The sequence below is a fragment of the Schistosoma haematobium genome, chromosome 5, assembly GCF_000699445.3.
Source record: "Schistosoma haematobium chromosome 5, whole genome shotgun sequence".
In the NCBI taxonomy this organism is placed as follows: Eukaryota; Metazoa; Platyhelminthes; class Trematoda; order Strigeidida; family Schistosomatidae; genus Schistosoma; species Schistosoma haematobium.
The window spans coordinates 5,346,569-5,365,771 of record NC_067200.1 but is presented as its reverse complement, the minus strand read 5'-3'; the positions used below and the strand labels follow the sequence as shown (position 1 = coordinate 5,365,771).

Sequence of the window (19,203 nt, the reverse complement as noted above, 5' to 3'; positions counted from 1 at the left end):
AGCTTCATACATTAAAGTCTTTGAAATAATAAAGATTTGTAGATGTTTGCATGAAATAGGTTATCAGTTAATAATGATATTTTGAATTCGTTCTTTCTTAAATATATTCGAAACGTAACTTCGGTCCATTAAGTCACTGACTGTTGGTCTGAACCTTGTCGATTGATACAAACTAATTGGTTGGGTTCCATTTGATATTCGTAGTCATTGATTGACATAGCTCGAAATCAGTCACAGTATCTCACTCATCTTTCTTCAAACCTTGAGTTTCAGTATTCCTTTGTTCATAGCTTTTCTTTATGTCTTTTCAAGTTATACTTTCAATGCTTAATTATTGTAATTATTTGGATCCTTTCGCAATTCATCTTGTTGACTTTATCCCATCGTTCTATCACATTGTATGATAACTTGTATCGACGCACATTTATGATAGGCTCGACATCAGTTATGATAAAACTAACTAACCTTGCTCTTTAGTAAAGTTTTCACTACCTTAACAGTATAGTCTGTAACTGGAAGTAATATTAAAGGGCTGTGATTTAGTTATCTTGTCTGTTTCTCTGTTTTTTTTCCCATTCTTCATCAGGGGGATGTTGTAGAACCAACTACTATTACTGCTTCTTCGACAACTAATACTATCAATATCGATACACAAGATGATGTATTAAACGCTAAGAAACAAACAAGCGATGATGATGACGATGATGAACCAATTGATCCAATTAGACCGGATTTTGAAGCCGCTGAAAAACTACATCAAGGTACAAGTCATGTACCGCCAATAATTAATTTCTTAAATAAATTTCTTCCACCACGTTGGGTTAATTGGACTGTACGATTATTTACAGGCCTACTATTAATTTCAGGATTTACACTTCTTATTTACTTGGGTCCATTGGCATTAGTACTTATGGTAAGTGTTGTATATGATAAGTTATTTATTTATTTTTCTGTTACCACTAAACGATTGACCAGAGTTTGTCAACTTCTTAGCATTAGCAACTAATTACTTATCGTTGATTTTGTCTTAATTAAATCCATGAGGAAACTATCATTGCAACAAGCGATGGATTTTTTTTTATCCAAGTAGGTGAATTCCAAATAATATATGTATAAACCAAGTACATGCGTATGAATGTTAATGGTGCTATTTGGTTGCCAAAAGTCAAGTAGATAGAGCAGAGTTTGAGTCCGAAACATAGTGACTGAAAGTCGAACGCCTTAACCATTAAACCAACATTAAACTATTGAAATAAAGCTGGAGATAGCTAAACCAAAATGTTGTACTAGTCCCTGAATTCACTGGTTAATGAACTGAGCTATGTTAATGGGTGTGTAGACTACCTGGTTAGGGTCTACGTTGATTATCGCAACAGATGATCAGAGACTTTAAATGACATGGCTAAACATCGTTCTCAATAGTTAAAATGCATTTACTCTTTATCTTCCCTTAGAACCTCGGTTGCGAAATCTCTTTATATATTTTTATTCTTTCTATACCTAGTCTTTTCTACCAGTGCTGATACTTTTACTATTCCTACTATTCTGGAATTTGTCTTAAAAATAATTTTATGTCGCTGTACTAATATGGTATGGGAACTTGAACCGATGCACATGTGTCAGGTTGCATTTGATTCACTGACTAATCAATTCTCTTTTTTCGTTGGCCGATTTTAAATGTATGTACTTGGCTTTGAGTAACATTGTTTGTCTTTTTAAGAACCTACTTACTTACGCCTGTTACTCCCAATGGAGCATAGGCCACTGACCAGCATTCTCCAAACCACTCTCTACTGGGCCTTCTTTTATAGCTCCATCCATTTCTTGTTCATTTTACTCATGTCTATCTCCATTTCTCGGCGTAATGCCTTCTTTGGTCTTCCTCTTTTCCCTTGGCCTTGAGGATTCCATGTGAGGGTTTGCCTTGTGACGCAGTTCGGTGCTTTTCTCAATGTGTGTCCTATCCACTTCCAGTGCTTCATTCTGATTTCTTCCTCCGCTGGGATCTTGTTTGTTCTCTCCCACAGTAGGTTGTTGCTGATAGTGCCCGGCCAACGGATCTGAAGTATTTTGCGTAGACAACTGTTAATAAACACCTGTATTTTCTGGATGATAGCTTTCGTAGTTCTCCAGGTTTCGGCCCCATACATTAGAACTGTCTTGACATTTGTATTGAAAATCCTGACCTTGGTGTTGGTTGACAGTTGTTTTGAGTTCCAGATGTGCTTCAGTTTTAAATATGCTGCTCTTGCTTTGCCTATCCACGCCTTCACATCTACATCAGATCCACCGTGTTCATCAATGATACTGCCCAGATGTGTAAAGGTTTTTACACTGTGTAAGAACTAGTAATACTGATAATCTGTTGTCCAAGCCGAAATAGTTGAATTATTATTATTATTATTATCATTATTATTATTATAAGCTTTATTCAACATTATATTTTTAGTACAACATAGAATTCTCAACATAAAGTATTTCAACAAGTTTCCTTTTTTTATACCTTGATCGATTGTGACGATAAATTTTGAATGATGACCAGTTAGATGTTAGGAGTTCGGTAATCCACATTTGATTAATGTTCATTCGTTTCAATGCATATTGCCGGCCACAATGATGTCGCTGATTGTACCTTTTTGTATCCCGTATAGCGAAAGGTTGTAAACTTTTCATAAACGCGCCTGAATAGATTGTGTGCACAACAGACATAATGATGTGCTAAAACAAACAACAAAACAGATAACTTGATGAAATATCTAGATCGGAGGAAACAGGTAGCCCAGATATTCAAGCAGGCCGCCTTCAGTTGCCAACCTACTAGTTGGTTGCCAAGTGTTTCAACTGTTAACTTATCAATGCTTAAATAATTGATTAATCCAGATTTATCTTTGGATATGTCTTGTTCTTGAATTCTTAAATATCAGCTTTCTAACTGCCTCCCGGTTCATGAAAGTCTTTCAATCTTGAGGCCAGAAAAAAGCTTAAGACAGGAAGTAAGGAAGAAGATTCACTATAAAAGGATATATATGGAATCATGTGTAACCTTGAGATCCTGGAAGTTTTTCGAAAACAAGCTGAAATCAGTAACTAATTTGGCAATTGCTTAATCAATGTAAACGGAGTATAATAAATCGTTTTCTAGATTTATCATGTAGTCTTCTAGACAAGATAATCACGTAAAATCTCTTTAATGTTTTCTCGGAATTCATTCATCCATACGGGTACAGAGAATTTTGACTCGAGATAAGCTCTACTCTTGTTCGCAATGTTGACTTAGCACCTAGCAACCCCTTCTTCATTTATTTCGTTCAAACCACAAGTGCCGAAAATAAAAGAATCCTCGAACCTTCCACTACTCATGGTATTCATTAAGGTTTTATTTATAAAGTCATGAAAAATGTAGCTTTCTACGACGAAAATACCACTTCATCATGCTACAGACATGTTAAGTGTAGTATAGTCAGTCATAATGGTAAAAAAATTACAACCAAGTAAAAATCAAACCTCCAAAATATCTACCATTAGGTGAGTAAATAAATAAAAACATGACCGTAATTACTATGATACACTTAAATGACTTGACAATATTTACCCCCAGTCAGAAATTTTTAACATTTTAGCTAATGTCAGTTTGTGATTAAAACTCTAAACCTAACCGTAAATAATATGAGGATTCTCAAAGCTCTGTTTGGATCCTGATAAAATTTCAAGAAGATAGATAATCTATTCTTACGAGGACAACTTTAGATGTCGTTGGTTTTTTTGGGAAGAAATTTACAGACTGTTCTGACTTATGGCCGCCCACTAATATCACATGAAAAAACCACCAATCAGAATATTTATTTCTATAACTTCGTATCTGATCTAACCAATGACATGATAACCGGCACTAGTAGCTTTTATTCAGTGCTAAGTCCTTAGTGGCACTTGGTCTGGTGGCTTCTCTTCATGATCATTAAGTCCAGATAATAGCAATTAGTCTCCACTAGACGAATATTATATTTCACACATACATAGTTTACACACAAACAGACCTGACCATCACACCATAAAATGAAAAATGACAATTATACATGATCAAGACAAAAAGTGGTTGTAAGGGAGACTGTGAATAATAAACTAGCTACTAATGAAGAACAGCAGATCATAGAATAGTAGTTAATGGGTTAATCAAAAACTCACGATAAAAGGAATATAAATATATCACAATCTGATTACGTAATAATTATACAATTATATATATAAATTAATTCTGATAGTTACTATTCATTTAGTTTTCGTTGGATTTAACAGACATGACTAACCAGTAAATGACTTTAATCAACATAAATTTTGTTGATACTTTTGTTAAATGAGGAGTATTTTTTTATTTGAACACATAGATATTGGTACAAGGGGGCACCAGATACATATGCGCCACACAAATCTTATTTGATTTGTGTGAAGGCTGTGATACTACCCGGGTGCCCGAACCGAAGCAGATGGTTTTCTTAGGAGGCCACACCCGGAGCCTTCGACCTAAAGGTCTGATCCACAAGGCAGTGGAGCGACGTAAGGAGATGAAGTCTCATGGTAGCCGGTCACCAATAATTGATTCACACGCCATTTGTTACCTCAGGATTCTGGAGTTCATGTGCACCAATGGTTTGGAATCAGGGATTTCCAACTCCCCTATGTGGACTCTCCATGTCCACCAACCCAGTTAAAGCGCCGGCCATTCGCTTTTCGTCCTCTCAATTTTGTAAACAACACCCGTGGTGCGAGAAAGCAGTGAGTATGACTTCCCTGACAGTGGTTGTATGCACGCGGCCATGTGAGAGCATTTCCAGTAGGAGAGCTGACTCTCTTTACTCTTTGCCGTACCAGGGGGAGGAGGAGTCGCACAATAGGACGAAACGTCCGTCCAGTGCTTCTAGGTTTTCCCTGGTGGTCTAGCTTCAATTGAATCATGATCTCAACTATTGAAATTACTACAATCTTTACAAAACCCCTTCTGATGCAAATGATTATTTACCATAACTTAAACTATACACTTGTAGTTGTCCCATTTTTTTCCTTATCACCGTATCGATTGGTTAAGAATTAATTGAAAATTCGTATCAGTTGTTTTTGTTTTAAAACTCATCCCTTTATTACACACTTGTCTAAACTAGAATTTATTCTTGTTATAATAATAGTAATAAATTTAAACGAGCTTTGTCAAGTATGAATCCACCTTTTTTCGCTTATTAAATTATGAGATAAGTTTGTATTATATTCAACTTGGATCAATCAAATGGTCGTTTGTGCTTGATCGATTATTTTGTACTTAAATAATTACCCTGCGGATTAGTTGTTACTATGGCTGTGTGTATGTGTGTATGTGTATGTTATAGAGAAAGTTTTAAATGATTTGATATGAAGAAAATTTCAACTGTCAAAAATAATAATTAGATTACTAGTTAATGAATGAACTCAATGATATAATGTGTAGTGTAATCAAATAATAATTACTCACAACACTGTAACATTACTGTAGGCGCTTCCCTCTTCATCCACCCTAAATGAATCGAAATAAAAGATGAGAGACTACTAACCAGATATGTAGTTATATTTTGTTTTATTTACTAGAATGACTATGAGCACAAAATAAATCTGATAAAATATTATGGATTATTGAAGGAAATCAGTTTTTAGTTCAATTATCCATCAATCAATCAATTATTATCTTACTGTTAGACTATTTTATCAATGCGTGGAGGGGGCTTCAATAATTTTAACATAATAGAATTTTGTGATCTGATCCCTGTTTGATCTATTCATTTTTAGTTTTTAAACAACTAGGCAGGTCACCATCGATAATGAAATAAGAATAAATAAATAAGAACTATCAGAATGAGGGGGATTTGTGGAGATTGTAGTATTTTTTTCGATAGTTGAATTCGTTAGTCGATCTAAGCTAGAACACTATTGAAAACCTGGAAGCACTGGATGGTCGTTTCGTCTTAGTATGGGACTCCTCAACAGTGCGCACACACGATCATGCATGCGGGACTCGGACCCAAGGCCTTCGGTCTCGTGCGCGAACGCTTGTTTTCTAGACCACTGAGTCGGCATCCAACGGTGTTAATGTTTTACTTTAATCGATCCATGATCTTACTCAATCCTTCATCCATTCGGACAGACTACCATACCATAAGGCGGCCTGCTTGAGCATCTGGGCTACCTGTTCCTGCCATCTAGATATTTCAACAAGTTATCTATTTTTGTTTGTTTTAATATATCATTATGTCTATTAATCACACAACCTATTCTGCTGCGTTTCTGAAAAGTGTACAACCTTTCGTTGTCAAAGTTACAAAAAGCTCAAAAAGAGAGAATATTGTTGCTGGCAATATACAACGAAAAGAATGTACATTATTCAGATGTTCATTTACTGGACTGTTAACATCTAGCTGGCGATCACTCAGTATTTATCGCGAGGACCGACCAAGAAGAAAGAAACGGAAACTTGTTGAAATACTTTGTGCTGAGAATTCTATATTGTACCAATAATATAATATTGAATAAAGCTTATAATAATAAAATTAAAATTAAATTAAATTGTCTGTTGGATACCAGCTCAGTGGTCTGGAAGTTAAGTGTTCTCTCACGAGACCGAAGGACCTAGGTTCGAGTCCCGTGTGCGGGATGATGAATAAAAATTAGTTATATTAAATTATCGTCACTTATTTCCTCATTTTCACTACAATTAATATTTTACGAAAGGGAGTTTTTACGGATTGTTTAAATTGAAAGTAATTTTATGAAATGGATTCAGTTGATATATCATGGAAACAGTCTGCAGTTGCTTTCATCCTAAGTTGAAGCCTCTTCACAAAGTCGATTGTTATACATAACTTCGAAGAATTATTATTATCAATGGCTGAACAACTATCTGGTACTTTTTGATTTTCAATGAGTTTTCCGGTTGTAAACGGTCCATCATACATCCAACGATGGTTGCTACTTTTATGCTAGTGGCCAGGCTTGCATATCGTAATCATCCAGTCGAAATATATTAGTTAGAACACTTGTTTCTTTAGGTCCTACCATGCCAGCTATCTCTCTCTCTTGTGTTTTAACATTGTTGTATATTTTATTTTCCATGAAAACATCTGTTTCTCTCTGGTGTATTCCTAATATTTTCTATTACCATTGGTACACTGTTACTACTATATAAATTACTCTGGTATGTATCATAATAATTTTATCTCTCTGTGCCGATACAATGTAGCTTTTGAACCGGTGCACAAACGTACCGTTTCTACACTGTTTAGGACCTCCTGAATTCATATCTCAAGAAGCTGTTTATTTATTACTATCTCATTTGTGTACAAGTTTATGCTCTTCCCCTCTTCTTCAAAAGTTACCGGATATGATATGAAAAGATAACTTGTGATTATCTCTACTTTTGTAACTTCGATACACACACAAAAATTTCAATAAATAAGGCTTTATTAATAGCATCATGTGACGGATTAATTTTATCACAGAAACATTGGCTATGAAATGGTAGATGTATCCATTGTTTATTGTTGTGTCTCTGTTTTCATGTGTTTGGATTTTGTTACATTATCTATTCTAATCAGATTAAAAAGTGATCATCGTTTTCAATGTGGATTTAAATGAAATCAATTTGGATAGGATTATTTAGCAAATCGAGGCGAAATTTCATCCATCCTTTTCAATCTAATTTAGTATTATACAATCAGTAGTGGGTTTTGTTAATCGTAAGTATTAATGTGGTGGACCCTACTTACAAGATTGCTTCTAAGAAGTATGCAGCGAAGTGTCGCATGGGAGTTACTACAGTTAACCGAGGATAGGAGTCTCAAGAAGCCTAAAGCCTGCCGAGTTCAGGATACTTTTGAGACTGGAAGAGAAGCTATATAAGGCAGCCTACAGTCAGCTTGTGTTTCGGAACACACATTAGATGCAAATGAAGGATTGAAGAATAAGTGTATATATTTCATAAATAATCTGTGTTCTCTGTAAATTAATACCATCTGAACTTGACTTGTTCTTACATTACGGTAGTAAGTAGAGTACACGACAGACATCATTAAATCTTGCTTCAATGTTTAATTTCTATGAAATTTCTATCCACCATAACTAGTAGTTTGATATGTTGATTATTTTAATATTAGGAAATTTAAAATTGTTATTCATGATTAATATTATAATAGACATAAGCAGATAAGCTAAAAAGATAAAATAAATGCAAACATGGGTTTGCAAATCATAGATGTTACATTTTTATCATAGGAAAAGTATTATTCAGTGGTTTAATCAGTTAAGATCAGCTTGGTTTTTCTACATCAAATTTAGTGTTCGCCGGTGTAGCAGCAGTCTCTGCATCAGTAGGCCTCAGCATACACAAGGGGGGAAAGCCAAGGTCCTCAAATTCAAAGCGGAGAACAGCAGTCCAATCACTGTTGATGGCGAAACTCTGGAAGATGTAGAATCCTTCACATACCTGGGAAGCATAATCGATGAACAAGGAGGTCCCGATGCAGACGTAAAGATGAGGATTGGAAAAGCAAGGACAGCATTCCTACAATTGAAGAACATATGGAACTCAAAACAACTTTCAACCAATATCAAAGTGAGAATCTTCAATACCAACGTCAAGGCAGTTCTACTGTATGGAGCTAAAACTTGGAGAACTACAACAACCACCATCAAGAAGGTACAAGTATTTATAAATGGTTGTCTACTCAAGATACTCAACATTCATTGGCCGGATACCATCAACAACAGGCTTTTGTGGGAGAGAACAAACCAGCTTCCAGCTGAAGAGGAAATTAGGAAAAGACGATGGAAACGGATAGGACATACAATATGCAAATCGTCAAACTGCATCACGAGTCAAGCCCTAACTTGGGATCCTGAAGGAAGGCGGAAAAGAAGAAGACCAAATAACACATTACGTCGGGAAATATAAGCAGATATGGAAAGGATGAATAACAACTGGAAGGAGCTGGAAAGGATTGCTCAGGAGAGGGTTGGATGGAGAATGCTAGTGAGCGGCCTATGCTCCTTCACGAGGAGTAACAGGCGTAAGTAAGTAAGTAAGTAATAAAAAAACATTCCATTATGATCTGACTGTAGCTGCTTGGATGTCATAATGATCTTATCAAGGTATATTATCTAGAACTTGTTCTTCTAGGTCTTACCATATTAACCAGGTTGGTTACTGAGCAGTAAACGTACATTTCAAGGTTTATGTCGTAATCCCGGATGCGACAGCAGTAAAGTGTTTCCCTAATACAACCAGCATCAGCTCAATAGATTTCTGTCAGTAGTTGTAATGTCTGTAAAGCACAGAACTAACAGATCAAAAACCACTCACATGCGGACCGTTTATGTGTGACTCACCTCAAGCAATTGTTCCTTCAGCTCTATGATCGCACTCCCAGATCCTTGAGACTAACTCCTAACCCTAACCTACTTTAGATTTCAAGTCTCTTAAGATGAAATTACTTTACGTAGTAAATGTAGCGGGCAATTAGCAACCATTCCTATACCTCTAACAACACTCGTGACCATCTTGAATGACTAATTATGATACAACTATTGTTTAGATGTTCAAATTAGTAGTTTCTCGATAAGGTTCAAATCCACAATATTTAGTGTTTGTAAATTAAATATTCCAATTGTTTTGTACAACAAATTTAACAAATTCTGTTATTATACTATACTTAGCTTTAATTTATTTTTCTACATGAATATAGGTTTTAGCTATTCAATTGGCTTGCTTCTATGAAATTATCAATATTGGTTATTTGGTTTATCGATCGCATGATTTACCTTGGTTTCGATTATTATCATGGTATTTTTTGTTTACATCAAATTATTACTTATTTGGTGAAAGTTTAATCGCCCGATTTCGATTACTTTTAGCTAAAGAAGTAAGTTTTCAGGCCATTAATTCGAAAGTACTAGTGATAGTAGTATTATTATGTGCGTGTTTACACATTATGACCAGTCAATCTGTAGAATGATTAAGTAAACTGTTCAACTCTCCTACTTTCTATTTGTTTGCTTGTGGAGATTAACTCGTTTTTTATAATTTTCATTACAGATGGACTTCGAGTGTGTAAGGCGGTTGATGGTAGTTAGTCAGTAGGAAATCCTACAATGACCTAGATTTTGTACTAGCTAACAATCATTAACAAATCATACTCGTAACTTCTCAGCGAATGATGCTTCTATGCAGGATGGGGACTTGGGTAACCCAATTTCACAGTGTGAGGCAATACCAATGAGTTATCTGGACCTTGGCTGATTATAAATTATTTAGACCAGTGGTCGAAACGTTATAGGTTAAACACTGGTTTTCCAGATGCAGTTAGTCTTTGATGATGAAAAAAATCTAAAAAATCTTCACATTCAGTCAACTAATAGGTAACTTCGAAGAAGTTCATGACTGGTAGATTGAAGTTTAATTGTGATATTAAAACTGTAACGTTGGATGACCATCATACTACACTATGGTAATATACACTAACAGTTTACTGACTCAGCGATGACATGCTCACCTCGAAATCTGAAAGTCGCAGATTTAATCTCAGCCACAGTTATAGTTGTTCACACTGTTAAGGCAGTTTCAGGCCGATATGAAACAAATATTTATTGCTCCCTGCTTTTCGTCAGTTTAAGTCTGATTTCTGATGTAAGCTGTTTCATATTGTTTCGTTCCTCTTAGAACCGTAAAAGTAAATTATTCACATAGTACAGATTTTATTCTTAATAGTTACCTTATATCTTCACACCAGATCATTTTCAGAATAATACTTCTTATAACTAATCAATCCATTATCAATTAGGTTCATAAGTCGGTTCGTCAGTCCACAAGGCAGTGAAGCAACGTAAGGAGGTACAGTCCCATGGTAGCCTATGACCATTAATAGGTTCATACACAGTTTGTTTACTCAGGATATTGGAACCCATGTACACCATTGATTTGGAATCAGTGTTTTCCAACTTCTCTAAGTGGATCTTCCATATCCATGAATTGTGCCGAAAATTTATACTTAAAAAGATAGGAAACACCTTACAGTAAATCAGATAATGTCACAGATTTGTTTTAGATTTTATGACGTAAATTATCTCAGGTTTCTATGGATTATCGTTTAACATTGTTCTGAAGTAATATGAACGACAGCTTATCGTATAAATTAATCAATTTTCAGGCATTTAATCATATGTTGAAAATCCGATCTATCCAGTTCCTTTTTTTGTTGCTTTTGTTATCAGACAAGCAACATATTGTGTAGCACAGAGTAGAGTAATTCATCTTGTACATGGTAGATAAATCAAATCTTTGATCGACAATACTGTTTATAACTTTCCTTTAACCTATTTTATAAATATGAAGTTGAACCATTAAAAAAGTAGATCACATCAAGACTATCACAGATACTTTGTTGATGCTCCTCTACTCATGTATATGTGATGAGGTCATTAGTCATTGATTGTTGAGTTTAACGTTAGGGTTGTTCACAATTTAGACGGCATTTTGAACTAAACGCTTTTTTTGTAGACGAGAGGTGGAAGGAAAGTGTAATTCAATTGTATTTGCTTTATATTCGATAAAGTCATCATAGTTTCAGTGTCTAGGTTTGCTATTATTAAAGCGTAAACATATAAGTTTGAAAAAATACTAACTGAAATATTTGAAGTTCTACTTCTTAAAAGAATGTTCGATATACTCTACCGGTAGGTACGATGAAAATGTATAGAGACGTTTGTGGTTGTTACGTCCTTGATTTGTCTACCCACCAATATAAAGAAGTTAACTTGTCTCAATCTAGATTAAGATCTTGACACGATAAGCTGTGTGGTTTAACCTTGAGGCTAGAATCTCGTGAATTTGAATTGAGACTAACTGCCTTGTATAGAGAGACGAAAACTATTTTATCACCTGATTGGTTGACAAGCGCGCGCACGAGAGAGAGAAGACAGGACGACTGAAACACTACTCGGTTTATTCCCAATTCCGATTCGCACTCCGATCTGGTTCCGATTCAGATTAGGAAAAATACAATTATGTCCAAAACTGGGGATTACGGTAGGAAAATAGAGTAACAAAGGCTATGTTTAAATTACAATAAATTTGGAACGCAAAAGAGTATGGCAGTGAATCAAACTAAAGCTTATGGTTTATATAATAACCTAGGGATAAAGCGAAATGTTAGTATTTTACAAGCTTCATTCAGTGAGTGGGCGCTTCCAATTAAAGTGTATCTATAATTAAAAAACGAAATATTTTCGTGTCAAGCCTTATAGTTTGCTGTAATTATGTACTTTCTTTTGTCATCGAGTTTGTCGGATTTCACTACACTATTGATACATGTACTTATGATACAATTGTAACACAACTCTAGACGCTTAACATGAGTTTTCTGTTACAGAAAAAAAAAGAAAAGTCACACTATTATCCAGCAACTCACTTATTAAATAACAATCTCCACAACCCTGTACTGATAATTATCATATACTCACTAGTGACTAGCCTCAAGAGAGAATTCTCGGAGTCCTAATGAACAAACGTGACCAGTGGAGTTAAACAATGTCAGGTATGACGCAGTTACCCACCAAAGACAATGAAAGATGGGCTCACTATATCATGGATTGATTGAAGTTAGGCATTAACACCGTTGAATGCCGACTAAGTGGTCTAAAGGTTAATCGTCCATGCACAAAACAGAAGGTCATTTGTTCGATTCTCGCATGCCGGTCGTAAATGCACACTTGCTGAGGAGTCCCATACTAGAACGAAACAGTTGTTCAGTGCTTTGAGGTTGGTCAATGGTAGTTTAAGGTTGATTGGATCATGGTTTCAATGAAACTCAACAATCTACACAACCTTATACTGATAAAAAAAACAGAAAAATGACAAATCATTTTAAACAACACATACACACGTGCTTGTGTATGTGTAGATTTTTCTAATAGGAAAAATATATACACACAAGTAGAGACGTACAATCGTTTCCATTTTGTTGTTTATTCTATGTTCCTGTTTTTTTGTTGTTGTTGATCAATTAGGATTTTCTACAACCATGGATAACTCATCATCAGTTTATTTCATTTTCATTATATTGTGCTGGGATTGTTGCATTTGTTCTAAGTTTAGTTAAAAGGCATTATATTAAACAGTTTACTTTGGTAAGTAAATATTAATCTACTAATGTATCGTTTATTCATTGTATTTATTTATTCATGGACGGTAATTAGTGTGACAGTTGTGCTATATTACTATATTGAAACCTTAAATGGAAATATTAAACCATAGTCTAAAACTGAAATAGCGATTTTCAGTGGTTAAAATGTTTGATGTTTAGTTACTAAGACTCACAGTTCCGAACCCTGTTTGATCTTTTTCGGTCTCGATAAGTGTATACTAACATTAGCCTTTACACTTAATATGTAACTAGAAACCAATTACACGAATCTGTATCTAGTAAATGAATTCAAAATCACATGCACACATTTTTTCTCTGTGAAACATGAAGGTAGTAACTTCAAATCTTGGGAGAATGTCGTAAGTGCTAAAGAATTCCAAATCAAAACAAAACAACTATATCCACCCATTTTTATAATGTTTCCCCTCTCAAGTTTAAATCTTCAGTCATTATTAAAAAGTCTCCTTCATATATTGTCATTTTCCATTTAAGATAATATGGTCAATCTGTTTAGTCTCATTTCCTGTTTTTGTTCTCTAGACAATTTTATGAAAGTTTAACATGTCTTATATAGAGGTAGAGTTAATCATAAGGTATCATTGATTATCATGGAAAAAATTTGGTATGAGGTTGTGAATTTCATTGGAATTATGAGCCGATCTAAATTAGATCACCATTTTAAAAACTGAGAACACTGGATGGCGTTCTCGCGGATGACTGAAGTTCCTAAGGATGATTCCCGCGTGCAGGATTGTGGATGCACTCTATTGAGGAGTTCCACATTAGAACTAATCAACCGTTCAGTTCTTTCGGGTTTTCAGTGATGATCTAACTTAGATCAGTAAATGATTTCATTTTCATAAAACCATAGATCATCAGGGAACACCACTAAATGGTTTTCTCGTCTTGGTTTCTTGAGATTCTATTTATTCACAAGTTATGTGGTTACACTGCGTCACAGTAGCTATTAACCAACCTATTCAGCGAATGTGGTTATTTATTATTAATTAAAACTCTATTCAATTGTATATCCAGTGAAGAGGTTAGTAACTATCATGTGAGGAGGAACCCTTTCGTTTAACGAAATGGATGTTCTGGTTTGAAGTCTCAGCAATAAAATTTTTTACTTTATTTTTATTTTTAACACATAGATATTGGTACAAGGAGGCACCAAATACATATGCGCGACACACATCTCATTTGATATGTGTGAGGGCTGTGACATTGCCCGGGTGCCCAAACCGAAGCAGATGGTTTTCTTAGGAGGCCACACCCGGAGCCTTCGACCTAAAGGTCTGATCCACAAGGCAGTGGAGCGACGTAAGGAGATGAAGTCTCATGGTAGCCGGTCACCAATAATTGATTCATACGCCATTTGTTACCTCAGGATTCTGGAGCCTATGTGCACCAATGGTTTGGAATCAGGGATTTCCAACTCCCCTATGTGGACTCTCCATGTCCATCAACCCAGTTAAAGTGTGGGACACTCGCTTTTCGTCCTCTCAATTTTGTAAACAACACCCGTGGTGCGAGAAGGCAGTGAGTATGACTTCCATGACAGTGGTTGTATGCACGCGGCCATGTGAGAGCATTTCGAGAGAGAGCGGACTCTCCCCACTCTCGGCCATACCAGGGCATTTGGGGGCAATAACACTTGGATATATATATATATATATATATATATAACAAAATTCTTCAAATGAGGCATCCTAAATCCACATGAGAGGTTTTAACTACTGTAAATGTTGGTTACAACCAATATCATTTCAGTGAGAGAGGCAGGATTCAAAAACGAAACTAAAATTCAACACCAACATCTTAATGATTCTGAAGAATTCATTGTACTGTATAGTACAGATGAAAAGAGAAAAGTTAATCTTCAAAGTTGCATTTGTCTAAAATTATAATCATATTTGAATTGTCTCATATAGTTCAATTAAATCAGTTTATTATTTAGCGACATTATAATTTATGAACGAACCAATCAGATTTAGGATAATAAGTTTTGAATTTGGCTCGAAATTCATTCACTCATTTGACTGAATACCATTTTGGCATTACAGCTGATGTCAGTCCGTAATGAAAATCCTAGATCTAGTTCTTAATTTTAGCCATCAACTCTAAATCATAAATCTAATTTCTCAAATTAATTCATAACGCTCATTTTGCCCTTGTTAGTAGGTGGAAATACTCAAGATCACTTTAGCATGACTCAAATATTGTTCATCAACCATAGTCTTATCTATTATTCAACAAACTAACCATTAAATATTTTTGAAAATACTAACATACGTAGATAGACAATTTATGTCGTGGCAGCCATTTCATCCAATGATATTTATCCTTCATGGATAATAATAATAATAATAATAATAATAATAATAATAATAATAATAATAATAATAATCAGCTCACATTAGTCGATTACTTCAAGATTTTTAAAAAGTTCTAATGAGAAATTGTGACTAGTGATGTTTATACCTATTGAGTGTGGAATAATTGTTACCAATGTTATTGAACGATCACAAATTGATTGAAAACGGGTTTTGTTCTATTAGATACTGACCTAGTTGCTTTAATGATTAATCGTTTGCTGGGAGAACTGAAATTATTGAATTCAATTCTCGTCAAATTCATAAATGTGCACTGTTAATAAAGTTCCATACTAGTGTAATGAAGGAAGATTCGGGTAGGGTAAACCAATTTACTTTACTAAGCAAATTCACACATTACATCTGTAAAATATAAAAACAATATATTGAATATGTCATTTGCACATCTTCCTTGATTTGTCTCTTAAAAGCTCTATTATTCTCCCATTCTTATTACTATTTCTTTCATTTCTTCTCATGTTCCTCTTCTATCATTAAGAATCCTACTTCTAATTCTTGATGCATACTACTTATATCTCTCCGTATAAGTAACACACGTTACACTAGAACGAACTAGTTATCCAACGCTCTCCACTTTTCAATAATACTCTTACTGAAATCAATATGTAACGAATAATACCAATAAATTAAGCTAATCTCCATAAAACACCTTCAAATAAATGTCTTGATTTCTGTAGAGAAAAAGGACCCTAACGAATTACAAAAGTGCAAATGGTATAATTTGATTTTGTCAGTGTCAATGATTATTTTTCTCAAAAGTTGATAGTCTCCTGTAAAACCATATCAATTGTTGTCATATAATTTCTTAAACTGGAACTGTTTCTCTCTCTTTCTCCTTAGAATAAGTAAATAATATGGCTTGAATGTGTTCTTGGTGTTGAGTTATGCTAATTTCTGCAAAAGCTAGTGATGATACCACATCATGGTTACTTCAACTTAATTAGGAAGAGCAGTAGGGTTACACTTTGTAACTAATTAGGTAGTTCATTTATTGTTGAATATGACTATATTTTTTTGTCAGTATAGGAGGCTTGTGGAGATCGTTAGATATTACTGAGATCACAAATAAACCACAGTTAAGTAACCATTGAAAGGAAGGAAACATTTTACGGATGTTTCGTCCTGGTGTGGGACTCAACAGTGCACATCTGTGACCTCACCGAAGAGGATCAGATCCAGATTCTCTAGGTTTCACGGCGATCCCTTAACCTTTGACTCATTGAGTCACCACCCAATGATGTACATTTCAAACTCCAATCAATTCGGGATATTACCCAGTCATCTAATGCTATCGATGAATAACTGCCGCACACTTGATATGGTTGAACTTCTACCGGTTACGTCTTCTCATTAGAATTGCGGGAATTACCTCTCGGAATTAGTCTTTAATGAGCATATAATAAATTTCAGTATTAAGAGCATCGGTCTGTTGGTACAGTGATGAAACTTTCTGAAAAATCTTGAAATGTTGGGTCCTATTCCCTTTGGTGAGAACATTGATACATACTTCTAAGAGGGAGTTTCATACCAGGATGAAACGGTTGTTCAGTGCTATCTAATGTTTCATAATTGTTTCATGAAGATCAGCTTGTAATCTTAATTTGTTCATTCGTTCTTTGCAAAATTATGCTTTTATTTTGTTTTTGTACGAATTATAGTTTGGATGGACTCATGTTACATTGCTTATTTTCGTTACATCATCTTATTTCTGTATTGAAAATATTTTCAATGGTTTAATTTGGTAAGTTAAAAATAACACGTTGATTTGTTTTTTTTGTTCGTTGAAAACAAAGTTATGTACCGTTTACTATTAGGTCCAGTCAGAGTTAATTGTTAATGGTTATTAGAACTGTTAAACTCAGGTGGTGTTTCTGTGGGTTTCCCACTATCTCCTTTTATGTTTGTACTAAATTGTAGATGATCCACTGGAAATTTTTTTCTCCTGGCTTTTCAGCGATCGGTCTCACTGATAAGTCTTCTGATTGAACGCTAGATTCGGTTCCTAAGGTCTTCCAGTAACACCCAGTCTAAATCTACTCAGCGACTTGAACACGAGAGAAAAGGAGCGAAATATGAAAGAACCGCTTTACTCCAAAAAGGTTCGTTAATGTACAGAAAATCTAGGATTTTTATAGTATTTTAGATGGCTTTGTGTTTCCGGAGAATTCTGGAACGCTACTAAACATAGTGGCTGTATGTATAACCATCCAATCAGAAACTCGACATGTGACTTCACTTTCTAGGTGTTTCTGATAAAACTCCTATTGAATACTGATTGGATAAGATGCTTCTCAATGTTTTCAGAGCCTTGTTTGTCTTTTTTTTTCGGGTTTTATGGATCTCCCCAACGCTCACACTAGGAGGTTCAGTCATCAGTATACGCAAATAACGTAGCCCTACCTGGTAATGACACTGATACAATGCACGTGTCACTTATGCCCAACCTACGTCGGTGAGAAATGTTAGCTAGTGTAAAGATAAGCTGGTAGAAAGGTAGTGGCGGCCAAACCGAAGCATGGGGTCAGTCTACAAAGTTGCTGATCAATGGTCTAAATCATGTTCATAGGTTCGAACTACCATCTGGTTGTAGTCTACGAAATAATTGTAATCAGTGGCTAGAGACATGGGGTGGCATTACCTTAGAATTGGTCATGATTGGGCAGATGCTTTCACTCTTTATGTCGCTCTAGATGTTGAGTTTCGAAATTCCTTCATTTATACACTTTTACTCTGTCTTTTCAAATCATTTTCTCAATATCTCCTTGTTCTCATTATCGTTGCTGCTACATCGTTTCGATTATTTGGTTACTCATCTTGCTACTTTGATCCCATCGTTATGATACAATATGACAACTTGGGCTAATACAAATATGTGCCAAGTTCTATGTTGATTATTACTGACTGGCTTTGTCCTACTTTTATTATCATTATTTGAACAAATAAATATTGATGCAAAGAGGAAGTAAAATATGTATGCACCGCAAAAATTATGGAATTTGTTTGTGAGCTGCGATACTATCTGAGTGCCCAAACCGAAGCAGGTGGTTTTCTTAGGGAGCCGGTCTCCGGGCCTTTGACCTAGAAACCTAGTCTAAAAGACAATGGGGCAACGTTAGAAGATAAAGTCTCATGGTAGCCAGTGATCAACCATGTGTTCATACGCCATTTCTCCCCAAATGCCCTGGTACGGCCGAGAGTGAGAACAGTTCACTCTCCCTCTCGAAATGCTCTCACATAGCCACGTGCATACAACCACTGTCAGGGAAGTTCTCACTGCCTTCTCGCGGCACCGGTGTTGTTTACGAAATTGAGAGGACGAAAAGCGAATGTTCAGCGCTTTAATCGGGTTAGTGGGTACGGAGGATCCACCTAGGGGAGTTGAAAACCCTGATTCCAAACCAATGATGCACGTGGGCTCCAGGATCCTGACGGAACTAATGGCGTATGAACCAATCGTTGGTGACTGCCTACCATGGAACTGTATCTCCTTACGCTGTTCAACTGCCTTGTGGACTAAACTTTTAGGTCAAAGTCTCAGGGTGTGGCCCCTTAAGTAAACTACCTAGTTTGGTTTGGGAACCCAGGTATTATCATCGCCC

The 19,203-nt window shown here is 35.4% G+C and overlaps 1 protein-coding gene across 2 annotated transcripts in view; it reads left to right on the top strand.

Moving 5' to 3' along the window:
- The window catches only part of MS3_00009020 (uncharacterized protein), a 35,034-nt gene that overhangs the window by 4,633 nt on the left and 11,198 nt on the right, over positions 1–19,203 (top strand). The window contains exons 3-6 of one of the 2 annotated variants that reach the window (XM_051217360.1): positions 587–913; positions 9,756–9,932; positions 13,075–13,194; positions 17,263–17,345. In XM_051217360.1, the coding sequence (XP_051064748.1) occupies positions 587–913; positions 9,756–9,932; positions 13,075–13,194; positions 17,263–17,345 (707 nt within the window). Of the gene's footprint in view, positions 1–586; positions 9,933–13,074; positions 13,195–17,262; positions 17,346–19,203 lie in introns of both variants that reach the window. The other variant, XM_051217359.1, reaches the window with a different exon arrangement.